This window comes from Lontra canadensis, unplaced genomic scaffold (assembly GCF_010015895.1).
Source record: "Lontra canadensis isolate GAN:19392208 unplaced genomic scaffold, GSC_riverotter_1.0 scaffold29, whole genome shotgun sequence".
Classification (NCBI taxonomy): Eukaryota; Metazoa; Chordata; class Mammalia; order Carnivora; family Mustelidae; genus Lontra; species Lontra canadensis.
The window spans coordinates 6,541,215-6,564,657 of NW_022631023.1; the positions used below are offsets into that span (position 1 = coordinate 6,541,215).

A 23,443-nucleotide genomic window follows, 5' to 3' on the forward strand; every position below is an offset into this window, starting at 1 on the left:
TCTGCTTCGCTATTGCCAGCTCAGGCTTGGCCTTTGTTTCTCTCCTCATTTTTGCTTCAAGACACTTAGCTTCCCTGGAAGAATATTGCCACCCCCATCTCCCCACCTCACCCCTATTCTTAAGGGGAGGATTTTAAGTTCATTCTCATTTTAGGATATTTTAGAATAGTGTTGAAGGAATAGGTTTTGTCACTAAACCTACTGTGGATCCTTGGTGTTAATTTTTTGGGGAAAAAACCCCAAGGTTTAATCTATTGAAAATTTTTTTCAGGTTGTTCCAAGATCTTTGAAGACCCAAGAAAAGCAGTGTTGACTGAAAGCAAGACCAATGACTCAGAGAGAAAAAAGATGGTGGGGCCAAGGGCAATTAAAGGTAAAACAAAATCCCAGATAACCCTACCTCCCCTGGTCAAAAATTAAAAAAATAAAACACAAATATATAAGTATTTGGTATCTTGGATATGGGATTATTTGTGTTCCAAACCTCTAAGACACAAAACCAGAAACCAAACAAAAACCAAAGGCCTTTCCTTGGACCATTTGGTATATGTTGAGGGATTGTGTTGGTTCCACTTATTATCTCCATTAAGTAAGATGCCTCGCACCCGGCTCTGCCTGCCACCCCTGACACTGACATAGGGGAGTGTTGGTTATGTCACTGCTTTACAAGTTTTGACCTTATCACCCCTCTTTCTCTGCTGTCTCCTGCTCTTGTCTGCTTTTTCCAGAAGGACTGGAGGCCAAGGGCAGTGTCTGCAGATACCTATGCTTTATGATATTTACATTTTCTTGTCATATTACTAAGTTCGGTTTGCATTGTTTTATAGTTATTTCACCTGAATTTAGTAGAAGCTTATTCTCAAAAGGCAGACACAGGGAATGTGTCTCTGCATTCATTAATTTTGCAAAAAAAAAAAAAGTTGGAATATTTCAGTCCTTCATCTAAAAATATGCCCCTCAGCTGCTCTGCTGGGATCTACCAGGCTTCTCTCAGAAAAGCATTTTAGGGGTTGGGAGAGGTTATGGTGGGGCCTATATCACACTCACTGAGGCCATAGAACTTAAAAAAATATTCCTTTGCTGAAATGAAGCCAGGAATGATTAGTAGATGGGACAGTAATACTGGGACATTCCTTGAATAAAGTTAGTGTCTGGTAAGAAAGAGTGCAAATAAATTGGGTGTGACTCCTGAGACACACCTTTCCCCCATCCCATGCTACAAATCAGGGCCACTAATCTTTGTCAGTTGAAATACTATGCACACCCCTTCAATTAAGGTGTATTAGTTTTCCAGGGTGGCTATAACAAAGTTCTGCAAACTGGGGGCTCAGATGTCACAAAGAGATTCACAGTTCTGGAAGCTGGATGTCTGAGTTCAAGGTGTGGGCAGAGTTGGTTTGAGGCCATGAGAGAGAGGTTGTCCCAGGCCTCTCTCCTTGACTTCCGATGGCCATCTTCTTCCCGTGTCTTTGTGTCTTCTGTCCTCTTAAGTGAGGAAGAGCTCCAGTCATTGGATTAACGTCCACCCTGTGATCTTAACTGTAATTCGATAACTTCTCTAAAGACCCTGTGCCCTGTAAGGATGCTTTCTGAGCTACTGGGGGTTAGGACCCCCAATCCACAAAGGGTTGGGGGATTGATGCACTTCAACCCTTTGTAATGTATTTGTAGTTATTTGGAAAGATAAGCCATATCCTTTTGAGGAAGCTCTCTTTCATCTCTCTAGATAAATGTGAAGGTGCATTTGGTTGACTCTTCCTCTTTCTACTGGCCTCTCTTGCTTACTTCTGGTATGTAGGCACCAGGGCTAGAACAAGGGTCAGCCTGGGAGAGAGTGCTTCCTTAAATCATGGGCCCTGGGTGGGTGTCTCAATTGCTTCCCCCTCCTCCCATTCCCTTTAGGGGGAAGGGTGCGCATGCTCTTGGTAGGAATTAGACCTGTTACCTTCTTATGGTAGGCTGAGGCTTTGTTGGTAGAAGGTTGTTGTGCTTGGTCTGTACTCACCAGGAGCAAATGTGCCTGATGACCACCAGATCGTGTGGTGAATGGATTTGTTATCGTGGGTTTGCTTAGAGCCATTTTGCCTGAAATGTTTTTACTTACTAAAAACTAGTTAGCTTAAAATTAGAAATCCAGTTTTTCCAGTGTGTCAGCTGTGCACCTACCTTGGACTTTGGTTACATTTCCATGCTGCTTGAGATATGGAAACTGGGTTCCCAGAGATGAAAGAGGAATCCTCTGGATCTTAAGACGTGGGCTCAGGACTCCCAGAACATTCCTGCTGCTGCCTTGCTAGGAGGGTACAAGCTTTAGCTCTTGGTTTGAGCAGCAGCATGTGAAGGAAGCAGGGAAGGAGGGATTGTGTGGGATGAGCTGCCCTAGGGGGACACCAAAACATTTAGAAAGAACTGTCTGCTCTGAGCACGAGGTCTTATAGTGGGGATCTTGATGATGGGCTTCTGTCAGTTTGAATGGCTGTTGAAAGATAGCGTTTTCCTGGGGTGACTTCTGGTGTCCTGAGGAGATGGTCTTGGGGGAGTCAGAGGTTCCTGGGTCAGAGGCGCAAGCTTCAAGGCACCTTTGGCCAGACTCCCATTCTCTCCCAGCCTCTGTTCTCACCAGTATACCAAGACCGTGGGTCCCCTTCAATGGATGCCCAATTCAATTCCAAGGCTGTACTTTATTCTTTTTGCATCTTTAGCAACTACTATCCCAAAAAGGACTTGCTTTAGGCTTAGATAGAAACACTGGATACATTCTAAGATCATGAAAGTTGGCTGAAGTAAAGAGTATCGCCTAAATTTCCATGTTTGTTGTCTCCTTGTCCAGCCAAGCTCCCCCAGATCTGGGGAGAAGTCCATGGAGCCCTTTTGGGAGACAGACCATAAGCGTGCAGACCTGGAGGTGGGGGCTTCCTGGGAGAAGCCCATCTGTGCTGGGAGTGGATGTGTTTGTGCCTGGAGAGGGTTGGAAAGGCAGAACACAGATGCCTTCGGGTTGCCATGACTGCTTTATTTATTCCCTGGAATAACATGGTCAGCTGTAGACTTGAGAGCTTTCCTGAGTATCATCTTGGAGGACTGCTGATTTTAATTTCACAGTTCACTCCTGCTAAGAGTCGTAGGCCAATTTTACAAGGAAGAAAATAAAACCAAACAAAAATGGCAGTTGGGAACCAATAGTGATGACACCTAAAAACATACATTGAAAGACAGGTTTTCAGTGCCAGGAAGCAATGTCTGGCTAAGATGTACCGAGAACCAAAGCCTGGGCAGAGCATGGTTCCTGGAGCTGGGAGCTCTGGGTGAGGGTCCCCAGGACGGGTGAGGTCCCCACAGGCCAGAAGGGTGGCCAAAAATGGAGGGAGTGTGAAGCGGGTGGTGGAAAAGTATGGGGAAGAAATACTCCATCCCTTTCTCCTCCTGCGCCCTGATCTGCAGATGGTGTCGCATTGACTGAACGTGATGGGGGACAGAGGGCAGGGGAGCCCTGCCAAGGTAGCCCACGGGGGTCAGCTCCAGGGGTATGGGACAGGGAAGGAGGCTGTGGAGAGTGGCCCTGGGAATGAGGAGGGGCAGAAAGTAGCCAAAACGCTGGTTTATAATCCAAGTAAAGGAATGCATTGGATGACGTATTGATCCCTAGAGTATGGACACCTGGATATTTAATTCGTTTAAATTTAAAATAATTTTTAAAATGAACTAACATGGCATGCCTGGGTGGCTCAGTGGGTTGAGCGTCTGCCTTCGGCTCAGTTCATGATCCCAGGGTCCTGGATCGAGTCCCGTGTTGGGCTCCCTGCTTGTCCCTCTCCCTCAGCTGCTCCCCCTGCTTGTGTTCTCTCTCTCTCTCAAAATAAATAAATAAAATCTTAAAAAAATACAATGAACTAATGTATCTTCAAAATACAGGGTGAAACTGTTCATTACGTCAAACTGAAATGTCTTAGGAGCCTTGGAGTCAGGCCAGTGGGACCTGAATCCTGGCTCTGTTGCTTATTAACCAGGTGAACCTGAGCAGACCAGGCCCCAGTCTCCATGTCCCTGACTGGATATGGGGTGCTGACTCCCAGTGGTGGTCAGGAGTAAAGGAGGATGTGCCTGTGAGCCCTGGTCCAGGGATGGCACTTGGGCGCGTCACCAACAGCGGTGGTTTATAGTAAGAGCTCCATCGTGAAGCTTAAAACATGTGGGGATGGCATTAGTTTTGGTGGGACTCCGAACCTAGTTCTCTCAAGATCCTAGAAAAGGTTTCCTCTTCGGTTTCGTTTCTTCCTTGAAACAATCACTCACAGACTCTGCCCACGGGAAATGATGTGTACGAGCTGCCCGTGGTGTGGGTTTGTTTGGGTTTGTCCGGGTTTGTCCGGCCGGTGTTTGATGGGGGCTCTAAGTAAATGACATTCCCGACAGAAGACACGGGTCTTCTAGCAGCTTCATTTGCATGCCTGAAAGGTGCTTGCAGGCAAACACGTCGAGATCTGTGCAAAGCTGTGGTTCTTTTCCCCTTGGCATGTTGTGTGGGGTCCTCAGGGAAAACAAAACTCAGAAATGTGGTTGTTGATTGTCCCCTTTTGTCTCCCAGCTGTCTCTGGTTCTGAGCGGACGGTGACTGAGCTGATCTGCTGAAGGACATGGTTCAGACTGTCCCAGACCCAGCAGCTCATATCAAGGTAGGTCTCCCCGTGGTGGGGCAACCGCCCTAGCCTCCTGCTCAGCTGCCTGCCCTCAGATCAGTGACTGCGGGGGGGAGGTGGCAGCCACCCTCCGCCATGAGCTACCTCTGGCCTGCCACCTTTTTTGTACCCCCATAAGCTAAGATGACTGGTTTCACAATATGACATGGTCAAAAAAATTGGAAGAATAATATTTCATAAACGTGTAACTGATATGAAATTTAGATTTCATTGTCCACAAAGAAAGTTGTGTTGGGACACACAGCCATACTCCCTCATTTCCACACCATCTGTGGCTGCTTTCGTGTTCTGGTGTGACCAAGACCCCGTGGCCCACAAACCTGATGATATCTACTGTCTGGCCTGTCACTCAGGACTCCTGACCGACTCCTGACCTAACGTGCAAGCCACATCCAGATTCCTCCAGCTTCTGCCTGAGTTCCACCCACTTTGTGCTTGCTTGGGGTTACCTGGGGTTACCTGGGAAGGTGCTGAGGCCAAGTGCTAGCGCTTGCTGAGCTCAAAGGTGGTTTCCCCGGACACGCCTGCATCTCAGCAGCTGTCCCACACACCCGTTCCAGCTGCTGTCCCGGGGCAGCTCCTGGGACCTCTGGAGGTGTGGCAATTGGGAAGTAAGACTTGAGCCACCAAAAGTCCCCGAGAGGAGGCCGGCCCATTTGCGCCCACACTACAGTACCTGTGAGTGTAGTCAAGGAAGGAAGTGAAATGGTGCTTTCAATAACTTGACCCAGATCAAAGTTACAGGAAACATTGGGGTTTGAGCCACATTACCCAGAGAGGCTGTCTACACCACTGCTAGTTAGTTCAGCTGTCTACACGGGCCCAAAACATTCACCAATTCACCAGTTATACACATTCCCTATATAAATTCATTTTCCCTAAGTGACCTGGTTGGTTTTACTAATCTCTATTCTTGACCTAAAACGTTTATTGAAAATGGACAATGGCTTATAATTGAAAAGCTAAATACAATTTTATAAAAATGATATGATTTTTTTGGCTAAAATGTAGAATGCCCTCCCAGATCACACACACTCACACGCATACATGCACCCACGTGCATTTAAAAGCAGTACATTGGGGAGTGTTCTGTACTATGTGGAATTCACATTCATACACAAAAATGGGTTCAGAGGTGATGAGTTCAGCACGTTCCTTAAGCTCTGTGGGTGTTTCCAAAGTGTCAGAAAGACGGGCGACCCATAGAGTGTTGAGGGCTCTGGATTTCATTCAGAGATGGGGAGGAGCAGTCTTGGTCGGGGACACTACAGTGGGATTCCTGTGTGATGTCTCGCTGGGGTTGTGATGGTTCTGTCTACAAAATGCTGAGTGGAAAATCTCTTGAGGATGTGATAAGGTTTCTCTCCCTGGAGCATGTTTGGCAAGTGTGTCCATACCTCATAGGGGTGAGAGTGGGGAAGACTTTTTGCTACAGAATGTAAATAAAATCTCGCAGAGAAGGTGATATAAGAAGTTATCTTCTACACTTCGTGGTATGAAGATCAACAACCGAAACTCATTTTGACTGGCATTTTATTCCTAGCCAATCAGAAGGAAAAGATGAAGTCAGCAAGAAATCATTACAGATCTTTAAAATTTAATTTATCAAGGGCCAACAGTCTTCTGTAAACCTGAGAAACATGATCTCTGAGAACGCGTTCAGTGGCAATGTCCCGATTTGATCTCAGGACGGAGCTGTATTTTCAGCTCTGATGTATCTTGTTATCCTCGTGGTGGTTAAGTGTAAGTGAATGATAATGAGAAATGGTAACCCAGAAAGCTTTTTAAAAAACAAATTTCAACTCAAATGGCTTCTCTGTGTTTGGAAGATGAACTGGCCATTTGGAGGTGTAGTTACGAATAGCGGATGTTGGCTCCGAGGTGGAGAGGATGATATTAGAGACGTTTGTGTCCTTTGTGAATCTATCCAATTCCACCTGCTAGAATTTGAATAAATACTCTTGGTCTTCTTTTCTTTTCTTTCTTTTTTTTTTTTTTTGATAAATGAAATTTGAGTCCTTGACAACAAAGTTAGAAAAATAGAAGGCCTTCCACCTTTTCCTTAGAATACCTGATTTGGGAAATTTACACAGTAAAATTTTGTGTGTTGAGAAGATTCTGGTTTGGGGCTGAGTGCAGCTTTTCTTTCTGGGAGGGGGAGTTCTTATAAATGGCATATGGTCGGTTCCACTAGATGTGCTGATGTAAGTCCTGGAAGATTTTGTCTTTGGCACATTGCTACCAAACATTTTTTTTCACCTGAAAAGGACGTGAATTCTTCACACAGTGACTTCACGTGGCAGGTGGCAGGGAGACAGATTTTTATGTGTGCTTCACATGCGTGTCCAGAACTGATCTGGAGGGAAGCAATGTTCCTTTGGTATTTAAGAAATTTATTCTGCGTGATTTACTGTAGTTCTCTTCTGCCAGAACAAATTGCTTTTAACCTTTTATATGTTTAAGGAGCTAGAAATAATAATAAAGGGAAAGGATGGTAAGTAACTGTGAAATATAAACCATTCTTGATTTAAATAGTGTAACTGTGGGGGCAGTTCATTTGTGAAGAAAATGAGCAGGACTTTAAAAAAACTTTAACTTATTCTCTATTGGTGATAATACTAAGTCACTCAGCACATTTTAATTTGGCTTTCTTAACTGGCCCTTGGCTGGTCCTTTCTTATAATAAAAATTATACTTACATGTTCCAGAAGCATGATCCTAGCATTTTACGTGCATGTGGCCATGCTTCTGTTCTGCGGAGGGATGGAGCCCATCTCGGCCAAAGTTGGACCCATGCTATCATCCCCAGCAGGGAAAAGGACTTGTGGATTCATTTTCTTAGGATTCAAGCTTTTGGTCATTAATTCTCATTCTGATAAAGAAATTTCCAACTTCCATTATTGCATGTCCTCTCAAGAGTTCTGTCTTCTTGGTATTTTCCTTTACTAACATTTGATGAAGAGGATTAACATATTAGTCAAATTTATAGCTTTAAAGAGACTCCTGATCAGCACGTTTTCCAGTTGTTCTCTTTGCCATTCACCAGCCACTTGCGCAGAGGCTGTATGTTTGGGAACTGACTGAACAAAGACTGGACTGAGGGCAATAGTGGGAATGTGAGTTTCACTCATGGGTTCACCGGCTCTGTAATCTGGAGATGCGGGTCACAAAAACCTTTTGGGTCATACGTCCTAGCTAGGTTCATGCTGTGGATCAGAGCAAGGGCTCTGAGGTCTTCAGGCTTCATTCAAATCCTGTTTCATCATTAACTGACTTTGGGCAGGTTCCTCGATCTCTGTGCCTGGTTTTTCTCTTGTCTGAAATGTAGGCATCTACTTTGTGGGGTCAGTGTGAATGTTCAGTGAGGTACTACATGCAACACAGCAGAACCCCACTAGGTGCTGAATTGTCCTGAGCTAGTCCTTTGGTATTCTATAAAGTGAGGGTAGCATCCACCTTAAAGATAGTGTTGCAGTGCTGCTAATACAATGGAACAGCCTGGGCACACCTGGCAAAATACTGAGTTGAGCAAAAAAAAAAAAAAAAAATTGACAACATGCATTGGCACAATGCTTTTCACGTATGTGAAAACGTGTGCACTTCCCAAACAACGTCATATAATTTTCATGCATATGCACATATTTAAAACTCAGTGACCACAGCAGCGCAGATGGTTGCATGTGTGGGACATGTGGGCTAGTTGCTTTGAGAAGGGGCTGAGGGATAAGGGAAGACATAGTAATATACAGATAAAACAGGTTTCTAGCACAGAGATTGGGATGTGGCACCCAGGGCCCTCTCTTCCACACTGGTGGGAGTGTAGATCAGTACAACCACTTTGGTATCCATGGAGTGTTACCTCGTGAAGCTAAAGATGGCCCCACCTGTGCTCCAGCTGCCCCACCCCTGGGCACGCCCCTGTTGCCCTTGGATCCCCGGAGATGACCTGAGCAAAACTGAACAGCCCAGATGCCCACCAGGAGAATGGATAAATAAACAGCATTCCCGACCTATAACGGGAGTCTGCCCAGCAATGAAAATCAGCAAGTGTCCACCTCTGTCCGTGTATTAATGCGGGTGATTCTCAGGGTCAGGTGGAAAAACAAGTCACAGGAGAAGGAATACCACACATTTGCACATTGAAAAAAAGGGGCAGAACTGAAAAAAACATTATGTTTTCAGAGAAACATATATGCGTTGAAAAGGAAAAAAGCCGTATCGAGTCCATACCTGAGGAGAGGAGCTACCTTGTCGGGGAGGAGAGAGCTTCTGGAAGGGGCTTCTGAGGTCCTGGTCTTGCCTGTTGTGAGCTGAAGAGTGCATACAAAGGTTCGCAAGAGTGATACTTAAAATAAAAAAAAAACAGGATGTAAAGAAGGGTAAAAGAAGAGGAAAGGAAGATGGAGCTGGGTTGCTCGAGGTGAAATCATGCTTGGGAAGATACTTTCTAATTGTAAACCACTCTGCACTCTAGCAAATTGTTTCATTGGAGATCGCTTGGTCCAGTGCTGCTCTAGGACAGAAGGTGGGAGCCTGCGCTGGTCAAGGGACATCCGGGTGGAGGGTGGCAATGAGAGCCGAGTCTGCGCTGTGGCTGAGCACAAGCTTCTCAGGGAGGTTCAGGCTGCTTCTGAGTTGAGTGAGTCCCCCTGCCTTCAACGCTGAGAGGGATTCACCCCATTGACCCAAGCCTTCCATGTGCCCCTACCTGGGTTAGGGGCGGGTGGGGGAATAGGAGACTACAAAGATGTAACACCTGCCGTCCAGGTGCAAGTCACATGTCCCCAGACACCTGGGATACAGCACTGCATGCAGCTGGGAGGGACCCAGGGCCAGGGGCTGGGCAGGTATCTAAGGGAAACTGCCTGACCTGCTCCCCCTGGCTCACCCATCGTCCTCACGCATCCCGCCTTGTCCCACTCACACCACCTGTGCCTGCTTGTGCTCACCTCTCACACTCTTTCTGCCCACGGACTGCCTGGTGGCCTCGGGTCCTCCTGCGCATCACACTTTCTTGTAGAGGAAGCATGCGGGCGATTCTGAGCATGTTCCAGTGTTTGCTGGGTCATAGGGGCAGCTCTGGGGCCGCGATGCTTGGAAATGTCTGGAGTCTGTCCCTCCACTGCCACACGGACCCTCTGTCCTTCAGAGGATGATGGCCAGGCTCAGTTCTGCGGTCCACTTCTAGCTAGTCTAGCTGCCGCCCCCCACCCCAAGGCTTTGTGTGAGATCAGTCGCGGGCAGCAGAGCGCGGACTAAACAAGGTCTCTGCCTAGGTTTCCTGTTGCTTCTGCCTGTGAAGCACTGAAAAGTCGGCGAACTTGGGGTTTGTTTCTAATTGTGTTTCTTCCCCCTTCTCCTTTTACTTTCAGCCTTTATAAGTTTTGCTTAGTTTTAAAGTGCATTTGGGTCGGATAGTCTGGGTGGGAAATTTGGCTTTACTTATCGATTGCCTCAGTTTCCTCAACTGTAAATGGAGCTGAATAAAGTACCTGCCTTGTAGATTCCTGAGGATTAAATCAGTGGACGTTAGTGTATTTAAACCATTCAGAGTGGTGCCTGGCACTTGCTACGCACTTATTATTTCTCTTACACACTATTATTAATATATTTGATGTTATTAGTACCTCATTAGTTAAAATATTAATATTAACATATGTTATTGTATATTATAAATATATTAACATATGTTATATGTTGTGTTTTGTTACATTTATATATTATAGTAATTACAGAATGCATTGCCATATTAATAAGATACTGTTACTAATATATTATTAACATTAATAATATATTGATATAAGATATCAATATGTTAATATATTATTAGTATTATTAATATAACAATATATTCTTATATAACTATGGCAGTTGTATAACATATTGTTATAGTATTAATATATAATATTCTATATTAGCATACTATTGCATAATAGCAGTAGAAGGGAAGAAGGAAGGAGAGAGAATATTCAGGAGAGAAATGGACAGATGTAAGGTCAGGATTTGCCAAAAAGTGAATTGTTGAACCGACTTAGTTCGCCTGTGATTCTGTGAATGTGACATTAAATGCTTCTGACGGTAAAAGATGTGACACATAAGCTCTGTTTGTGTGTCATGGAAGATCTTAGAAGAGTTTTAGGAAGTAGCCAGCATTGTGTGTGGTGGGTCACTGGGAAGCTGGAGAACCAGCATGTGGGTGGGACTCTTAAAGGAACACAGAGCAGGTGCAAGAATGCCCCACCCTCCCTTCCGAGTGGGGGATTGGGAGACTTCTCTGGCTGGTGGGGATGTATCCCATCCCCGGGGAGAAGCGTGGAGCTCACTACCTAACCCCCACCTGGGTGTCAAAAGACCCATTGAGTCATAAACATTTCACACCTATTTGCAAACCTGATTTATAGTAACTGCTTCGCAGGAGGGTAGGAAGTTTATTCTTTTGAAGGCATACTAAGCAGAGACCTTGTTCTCCCTCAGAGTCTGTTACTGTGAAGATGATGTAAGCCTTTGATACGTTGTTTTTCCTCCCCCTCAGTAAATCAGCTTTGATCGGATTCCAGTGGGGTTCACACATCCCGACAAGCCTGATGACTTGGTGGCCGTTTATAGCCATACTTCTCTTTCTGTGGGATAGTGGCACTTAATTAAACATACAAGAGCAGATCTGCCAAAATTTCTCTAATGCATGTGTACAAGAAAATAATAATGCTTAAAGATATCCAGACATCTGATATGGCAAAAACAGTGGAGACTTCTGCCTGCAGATACTTTTTATTTTTATTTTTTTTGCCTGCAGATTCCTTATGTGCGGTTTGCTGTCTCTTCAGTGGCTTCCTGGGCCCCTCAGGGTGGATTTCCATCACCCACTGCTGGGGGCTGTGTTCAGGATGAGTGCACTGAGGTTCGGTGACATGCTCCCCTGGGCATGCTGCACAGTGCCCTGGAAACTGATGCCTTGCTGTTGTGAGATTCAGAGAGCCAACCCTCAGGGAGGACACCAGCTTTCAGGAGCTGTAGGCAGGGTTGGAAGAGAGTCAGGTCACTTCCCAGGAGTAAGGTTAGAGGCTGTATGCAGTTGGCCCTGAGCCCCTCTGGGACAGCTAGAGAGTACTGGGTGAGCAGGCAGGTTCTGAAGCCAGACTTGATGATCTCAGGCAGAACCTTTGCTGACTGACCTTGGGCAGCCTCCTGAGCTCCTGGGAACTGCAGGTCTCTGTCAGTGAAGTGAGGACAATGGCATCACTTCCTAGGCTTGTAGGAGGACCACGGAGGTGATTCATGGGAGGGCCTTAGGACAGTGTCTAGTAAGTAGCAGTCGTTACTGTTGTCATCATCATGGAAGCATTTTTGTGAATTTCATCCTCTTCCCCTTTTTTTTTCATGGTGGCTGCTTCTTCCAGGGATCCAGCCTTAAAATTTAAGGCATCTCTTTAAGTTTTCTCTTTCTTTTACCTTTCTATTTGTGTCTCCCTCATAGCCCCTGCTCTGTGTAGCATGAGGACAGGTCTGCACTGTCTCCCTCCTGTCCTATCCCTGGAGTCCCTAGCTGCCCCACACAATGTTCTCCCCCACCGGGCCTCACCAGCTTGCCCTACCCTGCCATTAATCCTCCTGGAAGTGGGAGATAAATCTCAGAAACTGTGATAAATTCAAGGGGCACTTTTAAGGCTTTTGAAACCAATCTCCCCACCAGACTGTGCCTTCCTCTACTTCTCCAACAAGCATTTGCTTACACTGTGTTGTGATTTTTAACCTTTGCTGATTCAATGGGTGGAAAGTGGAGTTTTACAGATGTTATTTCCTTTGGAAACTTACATAAGTGATCACCTCATACGTTTATCAGCAAGTTCTATTATCTCTTCGGTCATGTTTTTGACCATTTCAATGAAATCATTCTGCATACCTGGGGGTAGAGCGTGAACCAAACAGATAAGGTCGCTGCTTGCGTGAAGCTTACACTCAAGGAGATGAGACGGAATATGTTTATATACATATAGCATTACAGTATTACAACTGGTGTTAAAACGTGTGTGTGTTGTGTATGTGTGTGTTTGTGTACATATATCAGTGGTGACTGATAGTCTCCAGAACAAAATGTAAGGTAAGCAAGAATTAATAAAGAGGGACATGGAGGGAGAGGTGCCATTTTATACAAGAGGTGAGAGAAGGTCATTGAGGTCATGAGGGAGGAGCTGAAATTCAGTCAGTCTGTTGAGGAAGTGAGAGCATGAGCCACACATCACATGGGGGTGGGGGGGAAGAGTGTCCTGGACAGAAAGAACAATGCTTGCAAAGTTGTTAGGAAAGAACTTGCTTGGTGTGTTGAAGGAACAGCAAGGAGACTGGGGACTGGTGTGGAGTGAGAGTAGAGCTGTTGGCTGTGGGCCTGGGGAGGCTGTGGTAAAGCCATATGTGTCAGCTCTGATATGCAAAGGGAAAGACTCTTAAATGTCCTGCATTTAGGGGCTGGGGACCACTGGAAGGTTTGAAGCAAAATGGATGACACAATCTGATTGAATCATACATTTTGAGTTAAAGAATTGCATTTAAGGTTGGGTCACTAGATGAGGTCACCCGGGGACCCAGATCCAGAAGAGCCTTAGGGATGGGCTTTGAGTCCCTCCAACATGCAGAGGTTGGGGCGAGGAGGAGGAATCCATGCAAGGCTGAGAGCCTGAGCCAGTGGGAAGAAGGTAAAGGTGAGGAACATCAGCTTTGAGAGCTTGGGAGTTATGGGCAGCCTTGGCAACAGTGATCTGCCAGGAGGGTCCAAAAGTCCCCTCGGAGTGGGACAAACGTAAAAGGGAAGAAATCTGCAGTAGATTCTTGGGGTCAGCTCTTCTCACAGTTGGATTTAGAAGGTATCGTGCTCTTCTCACCAAATTGTATAGATTATATTTTAATGAGATTAACTCTGAGCTATGCTGTATTTGTCATACAGATTGTTTCTACATTTATTCTGATTTTTGATATTTGTGATTACACCCACGAGATAAACATTTTTATTTGCTTGTACCTAATGATACTTTTCTTAACTATCCGTCCCTTAACTTTCAAATGTAGGCAGTTCTTGTTTAATTTTCTTTTCTTTCTTTCTTTCTTTTCTTGAGAGAGAAAAAGTGCAACTGGCAGTTGTGGGGGGAGGGAGAGAGAGAATCATAAGCGGCTCCACACTCAGTGTGTTGCAGGACCCTGAGATCATGACCTGAGCCAAAATCGGGAGTTGGACACTCAACTGACTGAGCCACCCAGGTGTCCCGTGATGTTTTTCTTTTATTTACTCCTGTCTATTTCCCAGTTTTCCATATGACTCATTTAATAAGAGAAGGAAATCTATTTCCTTTTAAGAGTCAACAGCAAAGGAGTTCAGTGTTCACGGAAGACACGCAGCACTGGATTTCAGCATCAAAGCTGGGTTCTTCCATCCGGAGTTCTTCATTCCGTGCAGAATGAACCCAGCATCGCTTTGCAGGAGCTTTTCCCTCCTAGTCCCCCCTGAAGGGACCCTGAAGGGTAAATCGTCCAAATATTTGACAAGGAGCATGGGCATGCCAATCAGGATGTGGCACAGACCAACCAGAAGAGGTCAAGTTTGGAAACGCCTGGTGTCTCTGTCCAAGAGCTTATAGGTGTCTGCCCAGCGCCCACTCAGCTGTGAACTGAATTGTTTGCCCTATGCTCTTCTGGCCTCTTGTTTTTGTCTTTCTCCCCTCCAAGTCTCAACATCTGGTTCCTTGCCATTTGGGGAGAGGTGGGGATGGTTATCATATAATGATAGCTCTGTGCTCTTTTTCTCTGCTTGCTGGATTATATATGACTCAAGAGATCACCTGGTCCTTGTGCTTAGTAGATACTTAGCATGTCTGTGTTGATCAGATTAAGTAGCCATGGTCCCAATGAAACGATAATGATCCAGGGACTGTGTTCGATTCTGGGACAGAGCACCCCCTTTGGGACTCACCTACTCTTTACACTTCTCTACCCTTCTTTGTAGGTATGATTGTAACCAGAGCACTGATGCAGCTGAGACAATGTGTTCTCAAGGGCAGCGTGTCCTAACTCTTACGTATGTTTAGTTTTAGAGGAGTTTTAGGTTCCCAGGAAAACTGAGCAGAAAGTACAGATCTCCCCTCTGCCCCTTGTCCCCCAGACCCACAGCTTCTCCATTATCAGTATCTTGTACCAGAGTAGTGCGTTTGTTAACAGTGGATGAACCCACATTGACACACTGTTGTCACCTGAAGTCCATAGTTTATATCAGGGTTCACGCTTTGTGCTGTGTGTTCTATGGGTTTAGGTTAACGGACAATGGTAGGTATCATGTCATAAGATACTGAAGTATCATAGCGAATAGTTTCATTGACTAAAAATCCTCTGTACTCTGTCCGTTCATTGCTCCCTGCTACCGCCTAGCCCCGCCTGAGCCCCTGGCCACCGCTGATCTTTCAACTGTTCCCATAGTTCTGTAGTTTTCAGAATGTCATATAGTTGGAATTATACAGTATGTAGTGTTTTCAGATGGGTGTCTTTCACATAGTAATAGACATTTAAGGTTCCTCCAGGTCTTTTCATAGCTTGATAGTTCATCTTAATTTTTTTGTGAATCACGGAACTCTAAGAATTTGTTAAATGTTATATATTTTCTCCCCAGCATAAGTGCATGTGCACATGTGTTCCTGCACACACACACACTCTTCCACACTCCCAGGCCTCCTGCGGCGGTCAGCAGCCCTGCACACCTGTCCCCAGAGTCCCAGATCAGGAATGCTGTACTAGCAATGGAAACCCCCGGAGGCAGTTCATGAAGTTGAAAATAAATCTTTATTTGCACTTATTTATTTTGCCAGAAAAGTTTGGCATCTTAAAGTCAGAGGACTGGTAGAGCTTCTTTGAACAAAATTTGTTCTGAAGCACAGTCTTGGTCTAAATTCAGTTCAGATGACAGATCTTCATTCCGCAGTTTTGTGTTCTAGAGCAGGGTTTCTCAGACTTCCCTGGACAGACGTGTCTCCTGGGGCCCTGGTTGGGCCTTGACATGAAGAGCATGAAGAGGCCCCAGGTGCTGCGGGGACTGCTGGCCTGAGGACCTACTGTTCTACAGGGAAGGCTCTGAAGCCCTGTTTTTCAGATCATAGGTCACGACCTGCTTGTGGAAGTGAGTCAAGGCCGGGATTAACAAAAGGAAATGGAATGGAATAGCATGGAAACTCTTAGCGTGTGGTGCCTGCAGAAAGCAAACGTGTTATTTGAGAAAGCTTACAATCTAGTTCTAGAGGTGCGTGTGTATAGAGTGGGTTGTGATCTGTCATATATGATTTCTTACTCTGGATACATTTGGAAGACACCCCTCAGGGTTTCTGTGAAGTAAGAAATGAGGGGGGAAGCACCATAGTGGTTTCACCCTAAAAAGTAGTGTGTTTGCATGCATAAAATTGCACATGTGTCTCCGTGGATTTTTGCTGCTCTGATTCTGGTATCCAGATGTTGGGCTTTATCCCAAAGCAGGAACTGTAAATAGCAAAGAAAGGTTTTTTTGTTGTTTTGTTTTGTTTTTAATTTTAAAGATCAAATTCCAAGGTTGAATTAAAATTCTTGCTGTGTATTGCTTAATGGAGAGTACATGTTAATTCTGAGAATGTACTTTAAAAAAGTAAACAAATTTAATTGCAGTGTGGCTATTAATTTTTTACTGATTCTTTGTGGACTTTCTGGAAAGTACTGTTCATTTGCATTACGCATTCACTGCTAATATGCCACTAGTATCAATATCCAAAAAGAAACAATAACACCAGTTTATAAGGACCTCCAAATTAGTCTCATAAAATTTTACAGTAGTGGTAGTAGTGAGCCAACTGAATTTGAGGCTGACAAAAATATAAAACTCTAACCATGTGATTCTTATGTCCTTTGTTTTAAACCTCAAGTTTAAAATGCTTTTATGCTTAAGTTTAATCGTCCCTAATCAAAAGTGTATGCCTAAAGGAACAGTCAAAAACAAGTCACATTTTTCATGATTTATGTTGTTTGAAAAAACTCCATTCAAATACTTGCTTTCTGTTATTGTTCGGGAGAAAAAAAAGGTTATGTAAATTTACCTTGTGCCTTGCACATTGCAAAAACGATCTGGAGCCTTCAGGTTAGACTACCTGGGTGGGTTTCCTATTTGGCTGTCAGGAGAGGTTGTCTCGGAAGAATTACACATAAATAGACAATATTAGCAATGAACAAAGACATCAGGGAAGAAAACAGACCAAAAGAGAGAAGATACTTTTATCTTATGAATAATTTAAACGGTATGCTGCTGCTCTTATTACTTAGTCTGTAGGAATGGAAATTTCATATATATCCAATTATCCAGTAAAAATAGGACCTATTACTTGATTTCTCAGAACTGAATTTAAAAAACAAAACCAACAACAAAACACAAAATCAGGTGCTGTAACACATACCTGGTAGAGAAATGTGGCTGTGGATAAGTAACAGGAGGTTTTTTTTGGTTTTGCTTTTTATTAAGATATAATTGACATTTAATGTTGTGTAAGTTTAATATTTGCAACATGAAAATGATTACCAGGATAGAGTTAGTTAATATGGCCCTCACCTTACATAATTTTCCTTTTTCTTTTTTTTTTTTTTTTTTGAGAGAGAGAGAGAGAGGGCAGGCAGAGGAAGATAGAGGGAGAGGAAGAGAGAGAGAGGGGGAGCTCCACTCCCAGCATGGAGTCAGAGTGGAGCTCAATCTCAGAACCCTGAGATCATGACCTGAGCCAAAATAAAGAATCAGAAGCTTAACCAAGAGAGCCACACAAGTGCCCCTAATTATTTTATTTATTTTTTTTTTATGGTAAGAACTTTTATGTCCTACTCACTTAGCAACTTTCAAGTATTTCAAGATATTTCAAGATATAGTATTGGTGACTATAATCACTGTGCTGTGCATTATATCCCAGAATTACTCATCTTCTAACTGGAAGTTTGTACCCTTTGATCAGGATCTCCGTGTTTCCCCATTCCAGCCCCTAGCGAAAGCCATGCTGCTCTGTGTCTATGAGTTTGGTTTCTTAAGATTCACTTGTGGTGAGATCACACAATATTTATCTTCCTCTGACTGATTTTTTCAATTAGCATAATGCCTTCACAGGTTTTTTTTAATACATTTTATAATATTAAAAAGTGTATGTCTTAGAAAACCTTTTGATTGATATTAATAATGATATCAATCAATCAAAGGATTTAAGTACTATTATTTTTGCATCAAGTAAAACTACTCAGATTTGCCTGAAAATAGAAAAGTAACATGTTATATACAACCCTAATTATTTTGTGCCATAACGACAATAATGTTTCAACCATCAGTTCACTCAGTGAGGATTAAAATGTGTGATCCTTGCTTATGGCCTTTAAAATGGCCAAATGACATCATGGATAACTGGAATTATAGGAAACTTTATTTTCTGGAAAGCCGATCTTCTTTTTGGGGCATGGAAATGCACTTCCCCCAGTATCAGTTTTAGGAGCACTGTGTTAGTTGAGCTCGCTGGGAAGCAGATGTTGAGACAGAATCAAGAATGCAAGAAGTTTATTAGAGGGTACGGGGTGGGGGTATGCCTGTGAACAATAAAATGAGGATGGAGTAGGTTTGGGTAAGGAGAGCCTCAGCCCAGACACAGATTGGACAGTTTGACCAACCCCGTGGGGACCCCTGGAACAGAGGTTGCTTTTGGAGGGGTCCTGCACTGGGCAGAAATGGCCAGGCTCTCACCCCCCTACTGTGTTCAGTTATTGGCTCAGGGCTGTCTGGGATGGGGCAGAGCACGGGCTGGGGACAGCTGCAGGCTTCTCAGGTGAATACTGGGTTCTTTGTTGAGGGGAGAGCTGAGAGGCATCACTCCGCGAATGCTCCGGGCATCTGCAGAAGAATGGGATGTAGCTAGCACGTCTGAAAAGTCCGCACGGTTATCATTTGCTTGACATTGTTACTCCATTGTTACCATCTGCAGGATTATCTTCTGATCAGTAATAGATGCATATTGTTCACAAGATCTATGTGATCATTCCCAACATGGAACAGCCTCTTGTCCCTAGCACTTGGACTGGGGCACTTGGGTGTCACAGAGTTCCACCATTACCCAGTGCCACCATGATGGAAAGTTAGAATGCTTCAAAAAAAAAAAAATCAATGATTACTTTAAAAAATACTTTGAGGGGCACCTGGGTGGCTCAGTGGGTTAAAGCCTCTGCCTTCGGCTCAGGTCATGATCTCAGGGTCCTGGGATCAAGCCCCGCATCAGGCTCTGTGCTCAGCAGGGAGCCTGTTTCCCTTTCTCTCTCTCTGCCTGCCTCTCTGCCTACTTGTGATCTCTGTCTGTCAAATAAATAAATAAAATCTTTAAAAAAATACTTTTAGAGTACTGATTCTATTGTTTGAATGTTTCTTGGGTTTAAACCTCCAGACTAAGCATTTTTTACTCCGTTTATGATATCATCTGCCTCTTCTGTTATTCAGGGTTGACATTAAATTTCTCTAAGACCTTTGGTTAATTCTGTTATTGGTTATTCAGATTCCGAGTTTAAACATCCAAATCATGTTGGGCATGGTATCAACCTTGACCCACCCCCACGCCACTAGCAGCTGAGTCCAGTATCTGGGCTTTATTCTTGTCTGCCTTGGGCCTAGGTTGTGCCATTGTCTTAAGCACTTGAAAGAAATGGGATCCAAGGAGAGGCAATCTATTTCCTACCAAGTACTGTGCTAGAAAGCAGGAAGGTCCCTGGATGTGTCACCAGAAGGCAGCTCTTCTTCCCACCATGTTCCTGCTTTAACCTCCTGGTTCTACCAGATTAGGGAATTTTTTTGACCGGAAAAAACAACTGGGGGAGGGTGCTCACATGGGTTTTCTTGTTCTACTCCTGCTGTTTCCACACCAAGCCACCTTCCAGGCTTCCCGAATTAGCAGGGTGTGTGGCTTTGGTGCTGTATGGAGTTTTCTGTCCCTTGTGGGCACTGATAGATGGCCTTCATACTGTAGTGTTTCTTCTATTTGCCTTGTGGACCCAAAAGAGACCGAATCTCGATCTCTCTTCTCTCTCCCGGGTCTCTGATATTTTCTTTATGTTCTGATTATACAGTCGATAACATGAACATTATTTTATGTGTTTCCCTCCATCTTGAGGAAAGACTGTACATTTCTCACTTTTCTCTATGTTGATGATTAAACTGTTTACAAATATTGCCCTCATAACTTCCTTTCTTTTAAAGGTACCTCGAGGGGCGCCTGGGTGGCTCAGTGGGTTAAAACCTTTGCCTTTGGCTCAGGTCATGATCCCAGAGTCCTGGGATGGAGCCCCCCCCCTAGCATCGGGCTCTCTGCTCAGCAGGGAGCCTGCTTCCTCCTCTCTCTCTGCCTGTTTTCCTGCCTACTTGTGATCTCCATCTCTCAAATAAATAAATAAAATCTAAAAAAAAAAAAAGGTACCTTGATGCCTTTGTCTTATAGTTTTACCCCTCATCTTGCACTGTAATCTTAGTTACCTCTGTGTGTGATAAGTGTATCTGTGAGGCTTCTTCTCTTGTAATGTTTGGCTCACTAAAAAGCCGCTTCCTTTACTGACATATCATTGAAAAGAAAGTAATTCCTAAGAATGATTTATCCCAGACTTGTAAGAATGCTGTGGTGACGTTAAACACTGTTCTATCTTGTATTTCCATGCTTTTACAGTTTACTGTTTGAGGATTTGGAGACTGGTGGAAAACTATCCCTTGTTTGAGGCACACTTACAGCAATTTTTGCCTTTGGACAAGAAGTTTTGGAATGCTTTTGGAGAAATAGAATGCCTAATAGGACCTCAGTAGAAGTGATTAAGACTTATTCCATCTTGAAGATTGAAATTTAAAAGTGTTACCAGGATGATTTTTACGGTCATTGTGCTCATCGATTAGTGTCAACATATACAAATGTAGCAATTTTTTTTTTTTTGAATGAGCTGGACCAGCAAGTGCATACCTGTTTAGAGGAAATATTCTCTCCCCCACCCCTCTCTCTATTAGAGATTTTGTTTATTTATTTGAGAGAAAGAGTGTGCACAAGCAGGCAGCGGGACAGAAAGAGAGGGAGAAGCAGACTCCCCACTGATCAGGAAGGCTGATGTGGGGCTGGAGCCTGATGTGGGGCTGGAGCCCAGGACCCTGAGTTGATGCCCTGGGCCAAAGGCAGATGCTTAACCAACTGAGTCACCGAGACACCCCCTCTTCCACTCTCAAATGATATCTCAGGTGTTATATGGATAACATCCATAGTGTTATGTTCCTTATAATGGTTAGTTAATACACAATTTTATTTTTGTGTATTGAGAAGCTCATTTAATTTTTAAACTTCAATCTTTCAGACAATTTAAGGTTTCTTGCCTCTGTTGATTCTGACCTGTTTTGTCTTGAGAAACCCTGTGTGGAAGAAGGGTGTGGACTGTGCCCCTTCTCCCACCTTACTTGCCCACTTGACTCCTCCTATATCCTTGAGATCCATGGTGGCCTGAGTTCTGCAGACCAACTTTGGGGCAACTCTAACCATGTTCTCCTTCAGTAGTCTGGTACCTCTCTTTACAATGATGGTCCCTGCTGAACATCTGACACCAGAACCTTAAGTCCCACCAGGAACTTAATACCATGCTACAATTCAAAGGGGGAAAATCATAAAATGAAATATAAAATGCCAGTTGCCAACAGTGTATGTCAAATAAAATAGTTCCAAATCATACATAGTTTTTAGAAATGTTGTTTGCTTGCTGACACATAAGGAAAAATTTGTATTTCTCCCCATTCTCAGTTAGTTCTGTATCTTTAGGAACAAAGAAGAAAGGTTAAATATGCAGGTGGTGCTAGGGTACAGATCCTTATGGGACAAGCCCTTCAAAAGCCATACCTAGAATATTCTGAGAGTCTTCTGAAAAATCTAGTGGAATTGTCCACAACACATGGTCTTCCCCAGGGGGCGATCATTTACTCTCCACCTTTAAGAGCTTCACATCTAAATGATCATGGTGTTGTTTTCTTTGGTTAAAGTCCCCAAACTTCCAAGTTGTTTAACATTTAACTATTTAAAAAAAATTAGCTTTTTCTCAAGCACTATATATTGGGTCATTGGCCCTCACAGATCTTTAAAACCCCAGTGAGGCCCTGTAAGTTTGGGGGATGTTCCCTAATAGTACGTGACACAGAGCCTTGGCAATCCACTGAAAATCCCACCGTGGAGCAGCACTGTCTGCGAGACCCAGCGGCGATTATGTAACTTTACAGATCTTTATGTACTGGATTTTAGAACTTCATCCTAAAACAGCATATTGCACTATTGAAATTCAATATGGAAATATTTCTCTTGGCTTTAAATAAAGTTTGCAGCAATGCATATGTTAGCAACTAAAAATAGAGGAAGTTCCACATTTCTCATTTTTCCATAGTTATTGGGGGTGATGTCTCCCCCACTTCAGGGAATGTGCCGCATGATATCACTGGGGCCGGAACACAGAAGCATTTAGGACTTTCTCCTGATGCGCCCGTGTTGTTCTGGGTAGTTGAATCCACGTGCTTTGCGTGTGTCCAAGTGAAAAGTCTCCCAAAACACGGGAAGACATGGGAAGACCCGGTGCATTTTACGTGATGATCGCTCCACTGGAACATGCCACTTTCTCACTGTGTAACTTCAGATTGCTGGGCTAGGTTTGGCCAGGGGTGCCGGGCACAAGTGAGGACTGACTCGGGGTTCATCAGGAAAGGCTAACAGGTCCCACAGACCCTGCAGTTTCTGCAGCCCAGCAAGTAACAGTGTGTTTCTCACTCCAGCCATTGTGAGGGTTCCTGGTGTGGGGGGGAGCTCTCTTTCTTGTAAGCAGTGGTTCAGGAACCCAGCCGCCTTCCCTCCCAGTTTCTGTCCTCTGTGATCCCTGGAAGACTTTCCATTCAACCACTTGGTGGGAAAGAGAATGGGGGATTCCTCCTGGCTGGTTTCACAGGCCAGGTTTCCTCTCACGTCCCATTGGCCAGAATTCAATCACATGATCACATCTGGCTGCAGAGGAGGCTGGGAAATGTAGTTTAGCTGGGCACCTGGGAAGAAGGGGACTTTGGCAAATGCTTAGCCAGCGTCTGTGGAACCCACAAAGTGTTGTGGAAGCATGGTTGGATCATAGCAGAGCTGTAGGTCCATCATTTCACATTCTTTTTTTTTCTTAAGCTGAATTAATTATATATATATATATATATATATATGTACACACATGTGTATATATATATATATATATATATAGTTGCTGTTCAGTTAGCCGCTATGTAGTACATCATTAATTTTTGATGTGTTCAATGATTCATTAGTTGCATAGAACACCCACTGCTCATCACAACACATGCCCTCCTTAATACCCATCATTTCACATTCTTGCCTCCTTATGTGACTCTCTTTTCTTTTCTTCTTCTCTTTCTCATTCTACAACTGCAAAATAATAGTTTTTTTGTTCATTTTCTCTCATGTCAGGATGCTATATGTTTTATGTCATTGTGGGGTTTATAAATAAGACATATAGTCCACTACATATTGTCAGCCATAAGACCTTGCTGTGCAATGAGGAACACACCCTGTTCCATCACAAACCCACTTCCAAATATCTTGGCAAGAACAAACCCATAACCACATACATGGGAAGCTGGACGCCAAATCAGAACTTCTGAGGTCAAGAAGATCGCAGAAAATTCATGTCTC

General features: G+C 44.0%; 1 protein-coding gene across 2 annotated transcripts in view; it reads left to right on the forward strand.

Moving 5' to 3' along the window:
• Positions 1-265: 265 nt before the first annotated feature.
• ERG (ETS transcription factor ERG) overlaps positions 266-23,443 on the forward strand; it is a 169,708-nt gene continuing 146,530 nt past the window's right edge. Inside the window, exons 1-2 of one of the 2 annotated variants that reach the window (XM_032865323.1) lie at positions 266-373; positions 4,586-4,673. In XM_032865323.1, the coding sequence (XP_032721214.1) occupies positions 4,635-4,673 (39 nt within the window). In that variant the 5' untranslated portion in view covers positions 266-373; positions 4,586-4,634. The remainder of the gene's footprint in view (positions 374-4,585; positions 4,674-23,443) is intronic. The other variant, XM_032865321.1, reaches the window with a different exon arrangement.